This window comes from Balaenoptera physalus, assembly GCF_965194825.1.
Source record: "Balaenoptera physalus genome assembly, chromosome: 20".
NCBI classification, from domain to species: domain Eukaryota; kingdom Metazoa; phylum Chordata; class Mammalia; order Artiodactyla; family Balaenopteridae; genus Balaenoptera; species Balaenoptera physalus.
Window position 1 is genome coordinate 51,936,568 of NC_138901.1, and position 22,178 is coordinate 51,958,745.

Here is a 22,178-nt window from a genome sequence, read left to right on the forward strand (position 1 = left end):
CTAGACTGACTTATTGACAAACTTTATTCTTGATTTGAACTCAATTCAAAACCTACTTATTGAGAACTTACAGCACACTAGGCAGTGTTCTAGATGCTCGCAATACATTAGTGAATAAAACAGGTCAAGGATCCCTATCTGCAGGGAGCTTACAATCTTGCAGAGGAGTAGTAAGGGAAAACAAAGATACAAAAAATAAGTTACCTAGTATTTAGAAAATATGTGTTATAAAAAAGGAACGTCAAACAGGATAGGGGACATGGGAGAACAGGGTGGGATGGGAGAGCAGCGGTGTTAACAGGATGGTCAGAGTATGCCACACGGAGGCAACACTTAGGCAAAGACTTACAGGAGATGAGACATACGTCATGCAGACAGCTAGAGGAAGAGCATGTCCAAGTAGAGAAAACTGCTAACGCAAAGGCCCAAAGGTGGGAGAAGCCCTGGCTGATCAGAGGACTTGCAGGAAGACCAGAGTAACTAAAGCAAAGTAAGTAAGCCAGGGTCTGGTCTGAATGAGACCAGAGACAGCAAGGAGGAGTGGGGAGGAGGGGGAGTTCCACATAGGAAGGCCGTGTAAAGACCATGGCTTTTGCTCTGAGAGAAATGGGAAGCTAGCAGGGGATTTTGAACAGAGGGACATGATGTTTTTAAAAGAATCACTGCTGTACAGAGAGCAGAGAGTGAGAGAGAGAGAGTGAGAGAGAGTGAGAGAGAGAGAGAGAGTGTGTGTGTGTGTGTGTGTGTGTGTGTGTGTGTGTGTTTGGAGTAGAGGGAGACAGGGGAACAAGAGAGACCACACTTAGGAGTTTCAAATCTTCTGGATTGTCTTTCTCTTCGTGTTTAAAAAGAAGTTTTATTCACAAGGGGTATCCAGGCCATGTTTGCAAAGAGGGTTTTTGCTTCCAGTGTGGAATCTTGAAGAATGTGTCAATGGTCTGCAATTGTGTCCTCAGCAGGCATCTCAAAATAATGATTACCAAACATTTATTTCTGCTCATTGCCCTGACATGAGTTCTGGGCATCACCCTCTCTCAGGGGAGAGGTGAAAAGAGGTTATGCAGAACAAGCAGTGATAACAGGATGACGTCACAGGTGTGCCTCAGAGAAGCCCCCAGTGAGTTCGGCTCATAACCACTCCACAGTGATTTACTCTACCCTGCCAACGCCAGCTGGAGGAGGGATGAAGAAAGCTGACACAGCCTTAAGCCCTGGGCAGGCACTGTAAGATCTTTCTCCCTCCAGTCTCCTGCCAGCCCCTCCCCTCTTTCAACTGCTGATCCTTGCTTCAGTAGCCAACGTGTGAACAGCACGTGTCTGGATTTCAGAAACCTGCCCAGCAGTTGGAAATTCCCTGCAGCGTGTCAATTGCTGCATCTGCTCTTGGCACTTGGGGCAAGGGATCACATGGGCATTTTCTGAAATAAGCTTCAAGATGGGAGTCTTATATCTGAAGAGGGGACTAGAGAAGCCAGAAAACTCCAATTACAGTAAATAAATTCCTAAATATATGACAATCTGCCTTCTAAAAAGGAAACTGAGACATACAAGCCAACCAAACAGCTCTAAGAACAGCAGTAGTCAAGAACAAAAGCACAGAGCACCTTGACTAATGGAAAGGATTTTATGGGCCAACAGAGTTTACCAGCTCTGTAGTGTAATGCGGCTGAAACTAGAGAGCACTCTCTCCCAGATCTCTAGCTCACACCCTTTTGGCAATAAATGGCTTCTATCATTTCAGCTGCAGGCCTCCCTCCCCCTCCCTTTACCTTTCTTCCCCACCCAATTAGTCCTCTAAGTAGTCTATACCTTGAACACCCCTTGGAAAAATTGAAAAATTTGAGCCCAATAACACTATCTGCCATAAAACTAGGCTGTAGGAGCTGAAAAGGAGCTGCTCTTTGAAAAAGCAGCCTACCAGGCCCTTGCCACCCTAGATACAGGTGCCCCATTCACACTGCTCACAGGCAGAGGTAACAAAATGCTCAAGTCTGATGCTTCAAAGAAAAAAGGAATAACAGCATTTCCTCTAGTAACACAGCAGGCAGACTAGGAACCTAGGTCTACTCTCCCAAGGAAACAACTAATTATCCTGGAAAAGTATTTTTAAAATCTTTTTAGAAAGCAGTGATGAGTTAGTAAATTAAAAAGGAATACTCTGGTCAGGAATTGAGTAAAGACAAGAAACTAGAGCTGTAAGTGTGAAATATGGCCAGACTTCACCCTAAGGACATTTGCTACCTGATGAACTTGAGCTTTGGTTTCCAAGGCTTCATGGGTACAGCCAACATAAGAGGACGCCCAAGATCCCTGACATAAAACTGAGATCCCACAGAGCTACACCCAAGTATAAGGGTGAGTCAGAAGCAACCCTCAGCCCCTTGGGACTTCCCTGGTGGCGCAGTGGTTAAGAATCCACCTGCCGATGCAGGGGACACGGGTTCGATCCCTGGTGGGGAAGATCCCACATGCCGCGGAGCAACTAAGCCCGTGCGCCACAACTACTGAGCCTGCGCTCTAGAGCCCGTGAGCCACAACTACTGAGCCTGCGTGCCACAACTACTAAAGCCCGCACACCTAGAGCCCATGCTCTGCAACAAGAGAAGCCACCACAACGAGAAGCCCGCGCACCGCAACGAAGGGTAGCCCCTGCTGGCCGCAACTAGAGAAAGCCTGCGCGCAGCAACGAAGACCCAACGCAGACAAATAAATTAATAAATTAATTTTTTTTTTTAAAAAAAGGAAGAAGTAACCCTCAGGCCCTTGATAAGACAGCTAGAAAATTGACTATATCAAACCCTGGGGCTGACTAGAAGAAAAAAATATATTATACTGAAAGTACAGACTATACACTAGCCCTCACAGGGGTGTGCAGGCTGAATTCACATTATCTGAGTGGTCCAAAAACCCTCAAGCCGATATTTTGATTAGAATGATCATTCTAGACTCCCCCCACCAGGCTGTAGACAAAAGCAAACTCAAATCTTTTCCCCATTTTCATCCCAGGTCTCCAAGAATTCCCACTAATGAAATCCCACAGAAAATAAGCAGATTACAGAAAAAAAATTAAATTACAGCGGAAACAAGGCACATATGCAACAACCAGCAGAAACAAAAGATGAGCAGAAACTCACCTAAAAGGACCCCTTGATCAGAGTCCATAAAATAACCAGGGTTAATACATTCAAAAATAAATAAAAGACAAGCTCACAAATATGTTCAGGAAACAAGAAACTATAGAAAAAGAGCAGATTTAGGGGGGAAAAAACAAAAATGGAAATAAAAATATATAATTGAAATAAAATCTCAGCAAGGCATGTTTAGCAGATTAGATACAGCTAAGAAAAGATTCAGTGACAGAGTTAAGGAAATTATGAGGAATGTAGCACACACACAAAAAAGAGTCAGAAAAATGAAAGAGAGGTTTAAGAGACATGAAAGACAGAAGGAGAAGAGAAAGCACTGGCAGATGCAGTATTTAAAAAAAGAATGCTAAGAATTTTCTAAAACTGCTGAAATCAACTCACAGATACATGAAGCCCAACAAATCCTTAGCAGGAAAAATTTTAAAATAAGTACAAACCTAGACAAATCATTAAAACTGTAGAACATCAAAGAGTTAAAAAAAAAAAAAAAAAAAAAAGCACCCAGACAGAATAGATGACTTTTAAAAGGACAATTAGACTGATGGCTGACTTTTAATCAGCAACAGTAACAGCCCAGAGACAGTAAAATATCTTCAATGTGCTGAAGAAAAGGAACTGTTAACCTAGAGTTCTATTACCGGTGAATATAGATCTTTTAGGAATAGGGAAAATAAAGGCTTTTCAGACAAAAATTGAAAAAGTTTGCCATCAAAAGAATGTCACAATAAATTCTAAAGAATATACTTCAGGCAGAAAGAAAATGATCCCAGGGAATTCCCTGGTGGTCCAGTGGTTAGGACACTATGCTCTCACTGCCAAGAGCCTGGGTTCCATCCCTGGTAGGGGAACTAAGATCCCACAAGCCACGTGGTGTGGCCAAAAAAGAAAAAAAAAAGAAAAAAGAAAATGATCCCTGGTGGAGGGTCTGAAATGCAAAAAGGAATGAAAAGAAAGTAGTAAATATATAGGTGAGTCTAAACAAATATTTACCATAAAAACAACAGCAACAATAATAATAATGAAAACAAAACAGAAATGAAAACAGTAATACTTGTCTTGTAGGGTTTAAAAGGAAAAAAATAATTAAAACAGCTGACAACAGCAGAATATAACCAGGGACGATAAAGTTGGAAGAGAACAGACAGAATTTAAGTGTTCCAGGGTATCTGTATTATTTAGAAGGAGAGTGAAAATGCTGAAAAACTTTTTTGACTTTTGGCAAGGTAAATATGCACGCTTTAATTCCAAGAGTAACCACTAAAAAAAAAAGGAAACAAGTGGGGGGACGAGGAGAAAGAATGGGGGGAAAATCCAGAAAAAAGTAAGAAAGGAGAAAAAAAGAAACAGAATAGGTAGGAGAATGGAAAAGCACTGGGAGAAAATATTTGCAAAATATATATCTGATAAGGGGCTTATATTCAGATTATATAAAGAACTCTTAAAACTTTTTCAGTAATAAAAACAACTTGGTTTTAAAAATGGGCAAGGGAATTCCCTGGCAGTCCAGTGGTTAAGACTCCGTGCTTTCACTGCAGGGGGCCGGGGTTTGATCCCTGCTCAGGGAAGTAAGATCCCACAAGCTGCATGGCATGGTCTGAAATAAAATAAAATAAAACTAGAAAAAATTTTTTTAAAAAAAGGGCAAAAATATTTAAATAGACACAAAGAAGATATACAAATGGTAAGTAAGCACATGAAAAGTCATCATCCTTGGTCATTAGGGAAACACAAATTAAAACCAAAACGAAATAGCTCTGCACATCCACTAACATAGCTAAAGTAAGAAAGACAGACAATACCTAATGTTGGCAAGGATGCAAAGAAACTGGGACTCTCTCACACACTGCTGGAGGGAACGTAAAATGGTTCAACCACTTTGGAAAACAGTTTAGCAGTTTCTTATAAAGTTAAACATACGTTTATGACCCAGGAAATCCACCCCTAGGTATTTACCCAAGAGGGATGAAAATCTATGTTCACAAAAAGACATTCATACAAATGTTCATGGCAGTTTTATTCATAGTAGCCCAAAACTAGAAACAACCCAAATGTTCATCAACAGGTAACTAGATAAACAAAACTGTAGAATAGCCGTAAGACAGAATACTATTCAGTAATACAAAGTAATGAAATACTGATACATATAACAACATGAATAAATCTCAGAAACATTACACTGAGCAAAAGAAGCCAGACACAGAAGAGTACACAATGTATGATTCTATTTATATGACACTCTAGAAAAGACACATCCAATGTATGGTGACAGAAAGTGATCAGTGGTTTCCTGGGGCCAGGGGTAGGGATGGAGATCAAATGGGATGGGCACAAAGAGAACTTCTTGGGATGATAGAAACGTTCTGTATCTTGACTGTGATGGTGACTAGTATATAGTCACCTGGGTATATAAATTGGCCAAACTCATTGAAACGCACACTCAAAATGGGTACATTTTAGTGTATGTAAACTTGACCTCAATAGAATTGATTTTTTAAAAATAGGATGGTATCACATAACTGTCGATGGACTCAATGCTCACAATAGCCTCAAAGAGAAAACAACTCAAATGTCCACAAACAGAAGAATAGATAAACTGCAATAAATGAATAAAATGTAATACTGTAGCAATGCAAAATGAATGAACTACACACTACACATATCGACATGGACAGATTCACAAACATCACCTGGAACAAAATAAGCCAGAGAGAAAAGAATATAAATAATATTATTAGCATGATTTCATTTACATGCAAGCAAAAGCAAACTATGTTCTGTTTAGAGGTATATACAATACTTAGATGATAACACTATAAAGAAAAGCTAAGGAATTCATTCCACAAGTCAGGATGATGGCTCCTGCAAGGGCGAGAGGGAACTACCATGAGGATGAAACACACAGGGAACAGTTCTGAGGTACTGACAATATTTTATTTCTTAACCTGGGTGCTGGCTGTATGTGCATTCACTTTATTGTTCTTTCAAATATTTTATACTTTCATACCCTTTTCGGTATGAATGACATACCCACCTTCCCTTCAGGCCAAAAAAAGAATCACAGTCTCATTTTAGAATGGCATGTGAAAAACCTCTTTTTAAAAAGCAAGGCGGATACTAGAAAAGATGGTGAAAATAAGAAACAATGTTCCTAAAAAGTACTTTTTTATTTTAAAGAGACACTACATATCCCAAGCAAGAGAAAGACCCAACACTTCTTTTACCAACTGGTCATGAAAAATGCTTTCCATTGTGAGGGGAGAGTGCCCTCACCTATGACAGTGGTAAACGTGGACCCCAGACAACCCTGATTTGCGCAAACCATGTCCTTCTGCCAGCTTATTACCTGTGGCTCCACTTGAGCCTCAAGCAACTTGGGAGAATTCTGACTCCCTCAACTCCCTCACTTCTACTTCTGTTCCTCTTCTCAGATCAGACTCAAGGATCACTTTCTCCATCAAAGAACAGCAGCTGCTCAGATTGCAGGAGGAAAGGGCAGGCAGGGTGGGATTCCTTGCTTTGTTTAGCTGTCTCAGTTAGGTCCAAAGAAATTTTCGTGTGCCTTCTCATACAGAAGGCTTGACCCTTGAGACCTAGGTGTATTACTAGCTGTGCAACCTTGCTTAAGTTACTCAACTTTTCTGATATATTTCTCACCACCTATGAAATAGGACACAAAATATCTGTCCCACCTGTCTCAGAGGGCTGATGGGAGAAATCAAATGAGAATACATATGTAGCAACTATAAAATGTCATCAGGTATTATCACAGCATTGTTCTGTTGTTGTCATTACTGGCCACTACCTCTGAAAGCTACAATTCTTCCCCAGATCAACATTTAGTTGGTTAGGGTCCAAAGTACAACTTACTCCCCCTAACCCCCATCCCCAGAACACACTCATTTCCCCTGTGTATTCAACAAATAGCACACATCTGGCCCGCGCCTTCCGTAAAATTTAGAATTTTACTCCTCAGGAAAAGCTGAAAGAGAGTTCAGAAAAGGGAGCTGGAAGTCCTGCTGCCAGCATCAACCCTAACCCCTAATATGTCTCCCTTTCAGAATAAGTCCATCCAGGAGGAAAAAAAAATCAAATTGAGAAGCTATAAAATGGCAACAGAGATGAGGTTTCTAGCCCACGTTACTGACCAGGCCACGATTGGACACTGCACTGCTGCGCTGCAAGGCAAAGCAGCCACGGACACCAAACCACACAGTCACCTCGGGGCAAAACCAGAAATCATTGCGTCAGCCGACATGGTAAGAGGCTTAATTTCATTGATATGAGTGAATTTTCTCATTTCTTTAGCTTTTCACAACCGCTTCTCCTCCCTCAGCCTAAAGTAATGGATTCATTCAGAAAACAACAAGGACCCTGGAATTCAGAATAGGGAAGATAGGAAGATCCCTTGACAAACTCACTTCCTTAATTTTTTCTTCTTTTCCAGGGAATGCGGAGGGAAGAAGTCCGTGCTAAGCAGCCTGTTGATAGTTCTATCTCCCCCAAAGGGATAGAGGGCATGGCTGAGGGATGCATCCTCCCCTGGCCTGCCTCCTAAAGCCTAGCCTCTTCTGACCTCTGAATCTATTTCTCACATAATTTGTTGGCCAAGCTGGCTGTTTCTTCGTTTATTTGCTCTAAACTGAGCAGTCCTGAAAACGAAGGTCAGGCAGTGCTGATTACCTGTAGAAATCTACCCACACAGATCCTTGAGGAGAAAGAGCCCAAGGGCTTCTACCACCAGAGATAGACAAGGAGGAAGGAGAGGGGCGGTTTACACAGCTAAACTCAAGCCTAACCCTTTATGAAAGGTGGATTTCCTGTACAACTGTTCTGACAAGCAGAGGATTAGGCACTTCATATATTCTGCTTGGGTAAGAGACTCAGACAGAAGTGAATTGCCACAGAGGAGCAAATTGCTTTACTAAAGGTCTCTAAGGTGGTTGTATGCCACAGACAAAGACATTTTGGTTGTGAATTGAACTTCTCAACTGGAGTCAACCTGCATACACAAGCACAGCGTGAAGGTGTGTGGTTCCCATCTCAAGCATCCCACACATTGGGGTTAAGCTCTATTGGGCCCATATCAACAGCTGCGATTCTCTATCCCTCTGGAGGCATGCATGTGGCACTCCCTCTTACCACCTCCTGCAATTCAGGATTACTAACAAATCATAAAAGCAAGCATAAATGATAAAGAAAGGAATGTCAGCCTAGCCCTGCCGCGATCCCAGGCCCTAAATGTTCCCTAAGAACAGGGAGCACCAACGGCGCACACAAGCAGTGTCTCTTGGGTGCCCTCTTGCTGCCACCAGGGCTTTTCTGCAAGGCTGCAGTGGAGGCCTACTCTAGGAACTGGTAGGGGAGGAAAAAGAGGAGGAAAAAGAGAGGGAAAAAGAGGGGGAAAAAGAGGGGGCCAGGGCACAGAAAAGGGAAGTTATTCCAGTGGTGGCCAATGAATAACATCCAGTGATTTATAGGAAGTATAATCCAATAATACAGTAAAATAAAACAGTGTGTGCCTGAGATGGTTTTGATTCCAGGAATTATAAAACATATTTTTTAAAAAGACAGAGAGAGAGAGAGAGAGAGAGAGAGAGAGAGAGGGAGAGAGAGTGCAAGAGGGGGAGAGAAAAAGAGGGGGGAAAAAAGGGGGGCCAGATTGGAGCAAATTGGGCACAGATGGGGGATGCAATGGGGTTTCAGTGATGCCCTACCACAAATGTTGCTTCAATTATTCCTCTTCAAGAAACTAGAGTTTTATTTCCTTAAATTACAGAATTTTTTAAAAAATTAAAATTCTTAGAGTGCTTGTGGTTTAGATCAACCATTCCCCCTCCAGCACCACATCAGCCAATCAGATGGCTACTGAAGTGTTAAATGCTGAGGCACGTGGAGAAGGCCCCGTTTCTCCCTTCAGGAATGCTTCAGAGAGATTACCAACTGTGACATCACTCTGGGAACCACCTATCTCACCACCACCCATCACTCGCCAAAGGGTAATTTTGGACAAAGGCCAGGAAGGAAACACACTGTTCAATGAGGGCTGGCCTGCCCAGAACCTGGCCTTCCTCATCCTTGCATTCAATGAATACTTACTGAGTGCCTAAGAAATACCAGGCACCATGCTAAGGGCCCCAAACACCCCTCAAATTTATCTGTCCCCAACCACTTCAGTGGAGGTATTAGGATTCTAGACTCTCTGTAGTCCCACTGAAGTAGGCTTTTTGCATAGGGCCCATATGAGGGGAGGAGACAAAGGTATCCCCACCAATAGCCCTGAACTTGTGAGTTTTAAGATCACTGCTGAGACCTGAAAGTTTAGTTGGTTAAATGATGTGGCAAAACTCGTTTTCCCTTATCGGAAGGGGGACAAATCTCACAACCTCTGCCTCCCTGAGCTCCAGAAAAAACTATAACCTAGGAAAGGGGAAAGATGCCTGTCATTCACCACCATCTAAGTTTTTCCCCTCCGTTTGGCTTGTGAGGTGTCCAAAGCTTTAAAACAGTTCTATGTCTCTCGACCCCAAGGAAAGCACATTTGAAAAGTAATCACACTAAAGTGTTAGTAACGGTATCATTTCCACCCTGGACTATTGGTATTTTGAAAAGAGGGCTTATACAAGGGTAGCATCAAACACACACAAAAAAGAATTAGAGGCATCAGCAAAGGACGTACTTGTTAGTAAGGACGTCCCTGTTGCCCTCCTTAAGTACCACATCTACGGGGAAGAGTCAGGCACAGATTGAGAGGATTCTGACTGCCTTGGGGGGCCACAGATCACCGCTGTTTCAGGCTGGAACGTTCCTTCTCCACAGAGTCCAGGAACTGACATATGCAAACACCCACCCAGAAGGACACGTCCAAGAAGGAACGGAAAGAAAAATGATGGCCCAGATGTTCTGTAACTTGCAGTGACTGCCAAATCACCACAGACCCCAAGCACCTGGGAGGGCCAGGCAGCAGCAGGCCCTTGCTTCCTGGTTTCAGACAGCCAGGGTCCCGCGGCTGGGTGGCGACTCTGACAGCAAGCAGACTGGCCTGGAGAGAAGCCTTCAGAAGGGCACCGGCTGACGGGACTTGGGGGCTGAACACTCAGGGCTGATTTATCACTTCCTTACTCATAAAAATGTGATTCAAACTGCTGCTGATTAGTGAAGGATTTAAATCTTTACCCTCTCCCCAACCCCCTTCCCGCTCCACCCCCGGCACAGATGCTGCTGCTCAGCCACAACACCCCCTTCTTGCCACTGTCCGTGCAAGCACAGCACAGGGGCCCAGAGAAGATGACTCATGTGCTGGGAAATGGAAAAGCGCATCTTCCCACCAGCCAGCTCTGCTGAGTGCTCTGCTCACCCCTCTCCCAGTGGCAGCCCACACAGTGGGGTCTGGACGGCCGCCTCAGCTGCACACCGGGGACTTGGCAGCACGTCCACAGAGCGCTCTGTCCTGGCTGAGTGTTATATCCTGTGGCCCAGGCTGTTTTCCCTGAAACACCCTGGGAGCTTCTGACCACCTCAGCTCATACTCCTCTTGGCCCCAGCTGCCCCAGGGAGGTGAGCGTCAGGACAAAGCCAGAACCAGTGGTAGGGTCTCACGCACAGGCTGCGACATGTCCTTCCTGGCTATCAGGTCCTCATTATGACCGACCATGGAAAAGAGTCCTAGAAAAAGTACCCTGGCCTCAAAAGGGGAACCACTTACTTCCTTCTTTCTCTGTTCTCACCATCTCACCTTCCTTTCACCCATATTTTCTTAACTTTTACTGTACAACAGCTCCAAGAAAAGGACTCACTGGTGGCCTATGAAAGGGCCAACGTATTCCTTTCCACGGAGCAGAAGTTGCTGACAACAGATGCTCCACAGGCAAGAGCTGCGGGGTCTTTACATCCCCACCTCCAGCTCACTCGATGCAGGAACAGTGCCTTGGCAGAGGCTGCAGCCCTGTGACAGGCAGCTTGCTGTTGTTAGAGGGAGGCAGGAAAGTGAAGAGGAAGGCACCTTGGGAGGCCCCATTCCCTGAGTCCGGTGAGCTTCCCACTTGGTAGCCCAACCAGTGGAGTAACGATGAAGGGATCAACCTCCCTCCCCTCTGGACTGACGGCCTCACCACACTTTACAAACTTTATTTCCTTCTTCCTGGAAACCTCCACTGCCCCTCAGGACTGCATGCTTCCTCAGAACTGTTCTTGGGAATATTTAGCCAAGTTCAAAATGGCACCTAAGCCTTTGCATCTCACCTTCTGCCGGGAATTCTAAATGCTGCAGCAGGCAGCGTTAAAGCAGAAAACCCTTTAGGAGTCAGATGTGATTGAAAACCCAGGCAAACTAGCAAAGGACCTTGCAGAGTCCCAGGAGGAGCCAAGTTTCAAGGGAAAGTACCAGCATACCCACTCATCAGGGGAGAACACCCCTGCAGCAGGCTGAAGCATAACCTAAATACAAATGGGAAGGGAAATAAATCAACTTCGGAGTGAGAGAAATCACTAAGAAAAGGTGCGATGAAAGAACTAGTGATCCCCTGTCCAGAAACACCAGGTCTGTTTTACAGTGGACTCTCCATAGGGCAATTCCCGCTTCTTGGCATTTCAGATGATAAGCTTCCAGCCCCGAGACCAGACACTCTCTGCCAGTGCTCTGAAACGATTCTTTGGCAGCATGGACCAAATCTCCTTTGCAAACAAACACACAAAATAATGTCACCTCCATGCTACAGATTTCCATCAAGTCAAACCCCATCATCCGTACCTCAGTGGGGTGGAGGAAAGGGAAGGGGAGGGGAGGGAGCCGGTAACATCCTTCAACTGTGACCTGGTCGTCAGAACATTTAAAAATCCTGCCAATCAGCACCACCCCCCATTTCTCCTACCCCAGCCCCCACCTCATGTTAAAAAACCCCCAGTGTTCAGAAAAGCATTTCGGAATGCACACTAGTACATTTGCCAAATTCTGGGCCTGGTGATTTTTGTGCTTCCAGATTTGAGTCACCAAAGCTCATCGATTCTCTGTTCTTACTCCCTGGCAGACTCCCACAAGGGATATCCCATAGGGAACTAGACTTTTCCATATTGAACAAACAGGGTACATGAGTCCAGAAACAGCTATTCCCAACCCCTGCCAAGCGTATGGTCTCTGCAATGAAACATTTCAGCAATGCCTCCCCCCCCTGGGAGAGGCTCTGGGTCTGCAGCCTCCAAGAGGCCTTGCTGCTGCCTTTAGCATGGCCAGATGTGCAACAGCATCTCTGGGTTTGCAAATTAAGCTCTATACCCATGATTCCCTCCAACCATCCCACCCAAGCACTACAGAGTCATACAGATTTCAGAGAGTAAATTAAAGATCTGAAAGGCAAAGGAGGAAAAGGGTGTGTGTGTGTGTGTGTGTGTGTGTGTGTGTGTGTGTGTGTGTGTTTTGGGGGGACTGTGTAGTGGTATGGTAGCATAGGAAAGAAGCTAGATTAATCTTCATCTGTCTAGATAAAGAAACTGGACATTCCTTACCCTTCAATTGGGAGTTGTGTACAGCAAACATGTTGATGGTCATAAGCTGCAGCATGCGGGTACTTCCAATAGGAGAGGGACTATGCTGCAGCAACACCTGGAACTCCTTGAGGACCTTCTCAGCCACTGCAGGGAATGTCTCCATCCTACAAATACAGCCAGCCCATCAGTGAGGCACATCCCCAAGAGCACTTGGTGTACAAACACACACACACACACACACACACATTCACTCTCTCTCTCTCTCTCTCTCCCCCTCCCCACCCCCCCACCTGGGAAAAGCAGATGGCTAACGCCTAGGACATTTCTTTGCTACTTTCACAAACCTTCCTAGTACCCTAAGGTTGTGAACAAATTTAAGAGAAAGAAGTTCAGAGTTTAGAGATGGAAATAACTCAATTTTTGGATAAATCGCCATGAGTTTTCATGCTTTGGTATGCTATTTCCTAACCTCTGGCAATAACTGGATTCAAGTTGAAATCAAAGTTTCTCTCTGAAACAATCAGTTTTTCTAAATAGTGAACAAATTTCCTTTAAGCTCTAAGACCGGCATATTCCCCAAACTCTGGTATGAAAACCATATTCTATGAAGAGGTACGTGAATCTAAAGATTCTTCACTCAAAGCTTTACTTCAGAAAACCAGACGCAGTTCTGCTGCCGTCTGCTTAGGGACTCTCACACTAATCACTCCACCTAAGGATCCCAAATCTCCCCTGGAAGAATCCCTCGACCTAGGGCCCTGATGATCTGTTTCGGTCTTTCCTGTGTTGCTGTCCTCCTCCCTCTCACAAGCCTCTGCTCATCAGGGTCTGTATGTTTTCAGGCCAGTGGAAATATAGTGCCCTGGCCAACTGCCACTCCCAATACAGGAAGAGCCTGTAATGTAGGGAGGTAGAAATCTAGCCAGTGACCCAGGGCTCCTAAAGAGAGGTCATTCAAACCACTGCCTGCCAAAAGTGGCCACAAACAGTGGTGCATGCCTGGAGCTCCTCTGGCAACAGGAACAAACCACAGCTGAAGTCCTCAGAAATAAAAAGCAAATTTGAACTTGGTGCTAGAGAGAGAAACCAGGTACACGGGCCTTAGGGCCATGCCGAACAATTCGTGGTCAGCAGAGTATCTTTTATCCATCCTCAACTCCCCCCCACCCCCAAAAACAAACAAACTGCTTGTGATACACTGTGGGGTGGGGTGAGGGAGAGCTCCAGCCTGGATTAATAAATAGCTTCTGGAAAGCCACAGGGAAGGGAACCCTCCTCAAAAGATACAAAACAGTTTCAAGTCCTAGGGAAAGGTGCTTCTACTTTCACCTGAACCTTGGCTCTTTCCCCTCTGAATAGTACCTTCCTCAGGTCAGAAAACTCCAGAGCCTTCTGGCCGCCTGGCAATCTTCATTCCTTGCCCTTGGAGGCAACTCCTATGACTGACCTCCTAGTACCCAGAAGTCATGCCACAGTTATGGGTCAGTTACAGTTTATACTCCAGTGCTCTTCTCTGCTGAGCTGTCCTCATTTTCATTGGCACAAAACATGCCAGGCATTTGCTTTCTTCCCCGCCACATGCCATTTCAAGTGCCACTGCCACCACCCAACAACAACAACAAAACAACCGAAACACACTCTTTTTTTTTCCCCCCTCTAAAAATTTCAGAACCATTAAAACTCTTGGTCAGTTTGGAATGGCAGAGAGCGATATGTTTGAGGCTGGATTGGATCCATTTTTCCCCGTGGGCTATAACAAAGGTTTCATTTTAAATCTTGACACTGTGCAGCACTCTTTCTGGTGGAGGTGGGGAGGGGGACTAGCACTTCTCGTTACGAGAATAGCAGAGTTCACTCTGCTTGAAAAGCAGCCACACTGGGCAAGTTTCAGAGCCATGTGTCTCCGTGTTGAAAGGCGGTAGAGAGCCAGCACAGAACGACATGACAGAAGTGTCACGTGGGACAGTCCTGCTTCGAGGCTGTGTCTGAGGAAGCGTCTTCCCTGGATGGGAATTGAAACAGATCCATTAACACTCCCTAGGTCAGAATGAAGTCTCAAACGAGCACGAGGCCAAATGTCCACATCTTCTTTTTTTTGAAAGTTAAAAAAAAAAAATCCCCCCGTCGCCTTTCAACTAGTTCAACATGATTTAAAACAAAAGAAAAAAAAAAATCAAATGCATAAGTTAGAGTAACTTCAATTCTGAGATATGAGGAAAGATGGCATTCTCAGACAAAATCAGTTTTGTTAGGCAACAACTGAAGGACACACAGATAAAAGATTCTTCCTCAGAACTCAATAACAGCATTTCTGGTGCCCAATTTCGTAACCAAAATGATGTCTGTTTTTGGCCTCGAGTTACCTGTAAGTAGTTTTATTTCTTTCTCTTCGCTCCACCCCATACTGCAGAATGAAAATTATACTAAAACTGAGATAATGACAGTATACAATTTGTTTAGAAAAAAACCCACAAAATAAAATTATGGTTTTTATGGCTACATATGTAAGTATGTAAATACAGTAAAAAGGCCTGGAAGAATACATAAGCTGCTGTCCGGCATTATCTCTTTGGAAGGCACAGGGGTTGGGGGAGAGTTGAAAGAAATTTTAGAAAAGAATGTTATACTTTTATAAGGAGATTTTATATATTACTTATGTAATAACTGTAAAAGTTTTAGGCAAGAAGCAGCAGCAGTAGTAGCAGCAGAGGAAGAGAGAAAGCATAAAAAAATGGCAATTTATAACAGCCAAAAATTGGAAGCATCCTAAAACGCCCAACAACAGCCGATGATTAAAATGGCACATACATACAACTGAATTCTATTTTTTAAAAGCTGTATTAGATTTTTTAATCACGTGGGAGAAAGTTCAACATATATTAAATGAGGACAGTTTTAGAGTAGTTTAACGCGATCCCTTTTTATACAGATTTGTAAAAAATAAATAAGAAAATGTGTGTGTGTGATGTATAGAAAAGAAGATAAAATATACACCAAGTGTTAGTGGTAGATAGTTATCTCTGGATAGTGAGAATAAGGATAATTTTTTATTTCTTCTTTTTGCTGGGTTTTCTAAATATTTTACAATAAGCATTGTATATAGTAAAAAGATTTCCCCTACAATGAACACTTCTGGCTTTTGTATATAATACATTTATAATTTAAAAAAAATCAAGACACAAACATTATATTTTTAACAATTCAGAGTCCAAAATAAACATGAGCCTTTGAATTCCAAGAGATCTTGAAGCTGTGCAAATAGCATGACTCGGCAAGCAAGTAAAAACTAAAGTGGTAACTTCAACCTAGGCTATAATGGGAAGCAAAATTATTCTGTTTGTCACAAATCAAAAGTCTGCAGGCTGCCGGCTTCCCGACCTCTCTCAGAGGAGTCTGAGCACAGGTCTGATCTGCCTCTCCCGGGGAAAGCCAGTGTCTGTCAGGAGCCACACGGCACCCCTGACCTATTCCCCTTCCTGAGCCTGAGAGGATTCCGGCCCTATCCTTTAAAGCTGCAGAAGGTACGATCACTTTCAGGATACGAGTTTCGCTGGCTAAAGTGACTGCTTTCTGAAGTGATCTCTAGAGATACCTTGTCTCATTTGAATGGCAGTTTCAAGAAACCAGTCTTTCAGACAATACTGGGACCTAGACCCGGGAGTGACTCAGACAGTGACTAACGGGGCAGGACCCAACCTCTCAGATGCTGGGGAACACAGCTGGGCCAGACAACATTCTCTGCAGAAAAGAATCAGGCTCCCTAACTTTTCTTAATGTCTTAATTTTTAAAAACTGAACAAGATAGGAGCGAACCAGTAGCAAAAAACAAAACAAAACAAAACAACTGAGCCGTATGACAGAGTAACAATGAAGGGGAAAAAAATCATAGTGCTACAGAACATAAGGACTGGAACAGACCTTGGAGATCATCTATTTAAACTACTGATAAGGAAACCAGAGCCCACAGAGGCTCTGACTTGTTCCCTCTCGAGGTCTTAGAACGAGTCAGCGGAGAAAAACAAACTCTTTTTGGCACTTGATTCCATCTAACACTCCGCACCTCTTTTTCGCTGGTTGCTGAGAGGAAGGAGACTAGCGTTGCACACATTAGGCCCTCAAGCGTACACGGATGCAACGGAGAACGCGGGGCACGGACAAGACGAAGACTGGGAGAGCCACGGGGGGCTTTTCTCAGCAGGCAGGCGGGACAGTGGATGTGTCTTCAGCTGCTCCCCATTACAATCTCCTCACTCTTAATTCGTTTTCAACGCCTCCCACATTTCACATCTTCTTGGTAATTAGGCAGCAGTCCATGTTGTTGTGTGTGGCTCAGGCTCATTGCTTTTCTAGTCTTACAGACTTCTATACTTTTTTTTTTTCCAATAGAAAAATTATTGCTGTTTCTGCCTTCCAGAATAAATATGGGGCTCAGTTCTCTTTTTACCTCTAGGAGAGCACAAGAGGAATACTCACCGAGGGGCTGGGGTGCCTAGAATTTACATACATTTTCCTCATGTGAACACTACTACGACTCACTGTTCATGAAGGTGCAACTAGACTGGCCTTATCTTTTTGCCAACAGAATATGTTATATGCAGGAATGGAAGAGATCTTGAAAAATAATCTGGACCACAGCAAACCACCTCTGACAAATGAGATAATCTATTCGCTTGCAAAGGCTTCCAAAGAAGAAAATTCCTGAACATCTTCCCTCTGTGAAATCTTCTTACACCTAACCCAAACCTCTCCAGCTGCAACATAAGCCTATTTTTCTCTTGCTGTCATCCAACAGAAATCAAAACTATTTGGTTATGACCCTAATATTTAAACACAGTTAGGGTACCCCCAACAGCTGTCTCTAAATAAAACTTTTTTTACCTTATTTTTTTAAAGATTAATTTGTCCCCTCAGAAATCAATTTCTAGCTTTTTAATCATTATTGTGATCCTTTCTCAAACTTCCTTCAAAATATCTAAATATGAGAGTTTTAAAAAGGGGAAAAAATAAGGTTCTAACTAATGCTTAACCTGATTTTAAAAAAAAATATATATATATGTGTGTGTGTGTGTATATATATATATGTATATATATATATGTATGTGTGTATATATATATCTCCTAAACATTCGTATACTTTGGACCAAGATCTATAACTTTTTTAGTCCCAAGAGTCTCTAACAGAGCTAAGAAATACCTAGGGCAGTGGTTCTCAACCAGGAGCAATTTTGCACTGCGGGGGACATTTGGCAATGTCTAGAGACATTTTTAATTGTCATAACTGGGGGTGAGGAGAAGGAATGCTACTGGCATGTAGTGGGTAGAAGCCTGGGATGCTGTTAAACATCCTACACAGGACAGCCCCTACGACAAAGAACTATAAGGTTCAAAATATTAACAGTACAGAGGTTGAGAAATCCTGACTTAGAGCAAACATGGGGTACATAAAAAGTTAAAGAACAAACACAGGAAAAGGAAAAAAGGAGAAAATACTGACTAGAAAGGTAGTAAGGGAAAAAAAGATTTTTTAAATGAGAATTTTAAAAGAAATAAAGAGATAAGGAACCACAGCACCTACTTTAAGTGCAGTACAGCGGTATTTCTGATATGATGTGCTATTTTATGAAATAATATCTTATTATTATAAGATAATAATCCTGAAACTGCACCCACCCTGAAACTGCAACTTTACATTACTCACTACTGACTGGCCTACTATGACCCATAGAATACTAGATCCTTCTCTCCAGTCTTTCACAATCTACCCATTTCTTGTAATAATTCACTTATTCCTACAACAAATATTTACTGAGCACCTACTACATGCCAGGCACTAGGGATACAACAGTCTTAAGCAAAAACTCCTGCCAGAGTAGAGCTGACATGGGGGTGGGGTGAGGGGTTGCTACTGATGCACCTAGTTTACCTTGCTGAGTAAATCACTTCACACTTATTTCTGCTAGTAGAGATGCATCTATTGGCACTACTCCAAGTTTCCCAAGTCATTTCAAAATCAAGACTATAGCCATCCCTGTCACTCTTGCCCAGGCTGATGACAAATGAATATGTAAAAGGCACAGTTTCTAGTTCACCATCCACAAACAGTGTTTCTTCAAGCACGACAAAGCTTTTCAGCTTCTCCCACTAAGGAAACCTTCTAGAGCATTACAGATACACTTACAAGGTTATGACAGAAAGTGAAAGGGAGGGGCTTCCCTGGTGGCGCAGTGGTTAAGAATCTGCCTGCCAATACAGGGTACATGGGTTCGAGCCCTGGTCCGGGAAGATCCCACGTGCCGCGGAGCAACTAAGCCTATGCGCCACAACTATTGAGCCTGCACTCTAGAGCCTGCGAGCCACGATTACTGAGCCCACGCGCCACAACTACTGAAATCCGCATGCTTAGAGCCCGTGCTTTGCAACAAGAGAAGCCACTGCAATGAGAAGCCCGCGCACCGTAACAAAGAGTAGCTCCCGCTGACCACAGCTAGAGAAAGCCCGCAGGCAGCAACAAAGACCCAACACAGCCAAAAAAATAAATTAATTAAAATCTTAAAAAAAAAAAGAAAGTGAAAGGCAAACACTGACAACAACTGGGGGAACTATAATCCAAAGCAAATCACCCCAAAGGGTAGTTCACAATAAAACCTCCAACTCAGAAAATATCAAAATGCAGAGACGACCTGAGGGCACTGCCACCCGTTCCTCTCCTGGAATAACGAGGCACTCAGCACAGGGGCACCAGCTTTACACAGTGAGGAGAAACTCGGATCCACCAAAGGGTACTCAAAACCTGATCTCTTCCCAGAGACTTAATGGATTAAGTGCAGGGTCTCACCCACACCACCTTCCCTGAGATTTATATGGAAATCCGTGGTGAATGGTGAAACCATAGAGAAGTCTTAGCATTTACTGAGGTCAGCAATATGGTGCAGGAAACTGAGCACAGGAGGAAGGGGTATGGTTCGAAGGAAGAGAAAATGTTGGAGGAAAGAAATTACTGTCCACTAATTTTCCCTTCTCTTTAAGGGAAAATTAGTGGACAGTATCTTCCCCCAAGGAGGACCCCTGGCAGCTGCACCCAGGGACTAAGCATGACTTCCTTGCGGAGCTCACTAGGGGCTGAGCCGGAAGGCAGAGGGAAGAGAAACCCAGAGGGATTAGGGGTGGGGGCTGGGGAAAGACTGTGGTTAAAAGGGGGCTTTAGTAAAGGTAGGGAAAGGGGAGCCAGAGGGATGGAGAGTAATATTTCCCAAACTTCATGAGCACAGTAGGAGAGTGAGTGAAGGGAAGAGGAGAGAAGGTGGAGGCCCCTAAGAATTCACACCCTGTGCCCTCAGTTACAAACACAGTCTAGTTGCTAACAATATTAAATTCCAAAATGACTTGTAACGTAGGAAAATAAAATAAACATCCTGCACACTTACCCAATCCGGGTAAACAGCTTCCCATGGGCATGGAGAAAACTGAGGATGAACCTTTTGTTCAGCTGCATGGGAAAAAAAGAGAGGAGAAAACAATTAAACTTTCCCCAGTTTCCTGTTACTGAACAGAGTCCCTAGTGACACAATAACCTGGCCAGGGTCTAAGGGGTGGGCACTAGGGATGGGAACCAAATGAACATGCCCAAGCTCTCACACAGACCCAGGGCCCATGCCCAACAGCTGCTGCTCAGCTGAGCCAAGATGACAGCAGGCTCGGTGAACGGACAGCACCCCCTGCTGGCAGTAGTGTCTGAGTGCAGGGAGCGAAGCACTGAATCCCAACTAAGCTGGGTAGATGGCTGTCACCCTCTGCCATCTAGAAGTCACTCTGTCCCCATAATGACGGAAATGAAACACTGACAAGTACAGGACAGGGATGATGATGATCTTGGATAAGTCCCTTCTCTTTCTTACGAGCTGTTTTTCTACCTACCCAAAAAACAGAACTCTTCTTTGGTAACCAAGGGTAAGGTAATCCACCACTAACTAGCTTATCAAATTGTACTTCTCCAGCTTTTAAAATAAAAGTGCAGGGGCTTCCCTGGTGGCGCAGTGGTTGAGAATCTGCCTGCCAATGCAGGGGACACGGGTTCGAGCCCTGGTCTGGGAAGATCCCACATGCCGCGGAGCAACTGGGCCCATGAGCCACAACTACTGAGCCTGCGCGTCTGGAGCTTGTGCTCCGCAACAAGAGAGGCCGCGACAGTGAGAGGCCCACACACCGTGATGAAGAGTGGCCCCCACTTGCCACAACTAGAGAAAGCCCACGCACAGAAACGAAGACCCAACACAGCCAAAAATAAATAAATAAAAATTTAAAAAAAAAAAAAAAGTTCAAACCTTTCCTTTTTTTTTTTTCTTTTCTTTGAAAGAAAAACTGAAAGCTGGGGTTATGTGAAATCCTCTGGCTTTTAAGTGTTGGCTACTAAAGAAAAAAAATTTAAACATTAGGCAAGCCAAAAGCACACGTTTGCCAGCCACATCTGGCTCACAGCCATAAGCTACCAAATTTTCAAACTCAGTTCAAGGTTCTAGAAAATCTACTTCTATCAAAATTTAGGGGAGATATTCCTCTAAGCAAAACAAGGCAGGGAAAAAAATTCAACTCCAAAGAAAGTGGAAATAATCTAAAGACCAAACCCTGTCATCTTCCCTGGTCTCCTGGAAGCAATATGCTCAGGCTTCCCTGTAGCCAGACAGGGAAGAGGGATCAAGAATTTTGATCTCAAGGTGATGGTTAGGGCAAGGAACAGTCCAGCACCCTGGATGCTCTGCCCAAGAGGAAAATACTCCTCTGGTTTATACCCTTGCAAAACAGAAAAACAATCAAACTGTGGCAGTTCCACCAATTTCACAAGGAAGCTGGGTGTGAGGAAAGGAGGGCATTCTCCCCTCCCCAATGACTTCAACCACAAACTGCAAAAATCTTCAGTCTTTATATTTGCTTAAACAAATTACATTTAATCAGCAATACTAGACCAAACTCTGATTTCTGTAGTTAAAAAGGATACTTCATGGAGCGTAACCTGTCTCTACCGTGAGGTGAGTCAGGGCAGGGGACACTGGGTTCCATGAACAGAAGGGAAAGATGAGGACCTGCCACAAAATAAATGGCCGAGGGCTCTGCCACTGTTAGTGGCAAGGCCTGGGCTAGAATGCAAAGGAAGGTGGTGAAAAACTTATCCCTCAAACCTCTGCCACTTACCTGCTGTGGGGTCTCAGGCAACTGATCTAACCTCCCAAAGTTTTTCTTTCTACGCAGTGGAGATAACAGTACCTATACATTAAGGGACTGGTGCATGAGATAAGGCAACTAAAAGCACATGCTTGGCATTTGTAAACACTCAAGTGTCAGCTGAACATTCTCTCCCAATGAATGGTTGAGTGAGTGGTAAAATGTTAACAACTGGAGAATCCGGGTGAAGGATCTACAGGAGTTCTCTGTATTATTCTTGCAACTTTTCTATGGGTATAAAATTATTTCAAAATAAAAAGGTAGGGCTTCCCTGGTGGCACAGTGGTTGAGAGTCCGCCTGCCAATGCAGGAGACACGGGTTTGAGCCCTGGTCTG

The 22,178-nt window shown here is 43.8% G+C and overlaps 1 protein-coding gene across 2 annotated transcripts in view; it reads right to left on the reverse strand.

The window, feature by feature from the left end:
- Positions 1–22,178, reverse strand: part of SMG6 (SMG6 nonsense mediated mRNA decay factor) — a 234,941-nt gene that overhangs the window by 163,183 nt on the left and 49,580 nt on the right. For both annotated transcript variants that reach the window (XM_082443411.1, XM_082443412.1), the window contains exons 9-10: positions 20,051–20,112; positions 12,645–12,790 (exon numbers count right to left, since the gene is read on the reverse strand). In XM_082443411.1, the coding sequence (XP_082299537.1) occupies positions 12,645–12,790; positions 20,051–20,112 (208 nt within the window). The remainder of the gene's footprint in view (positions 1–12,644; positions 12,791–20,050; positions 20,113–22,178) is intronic.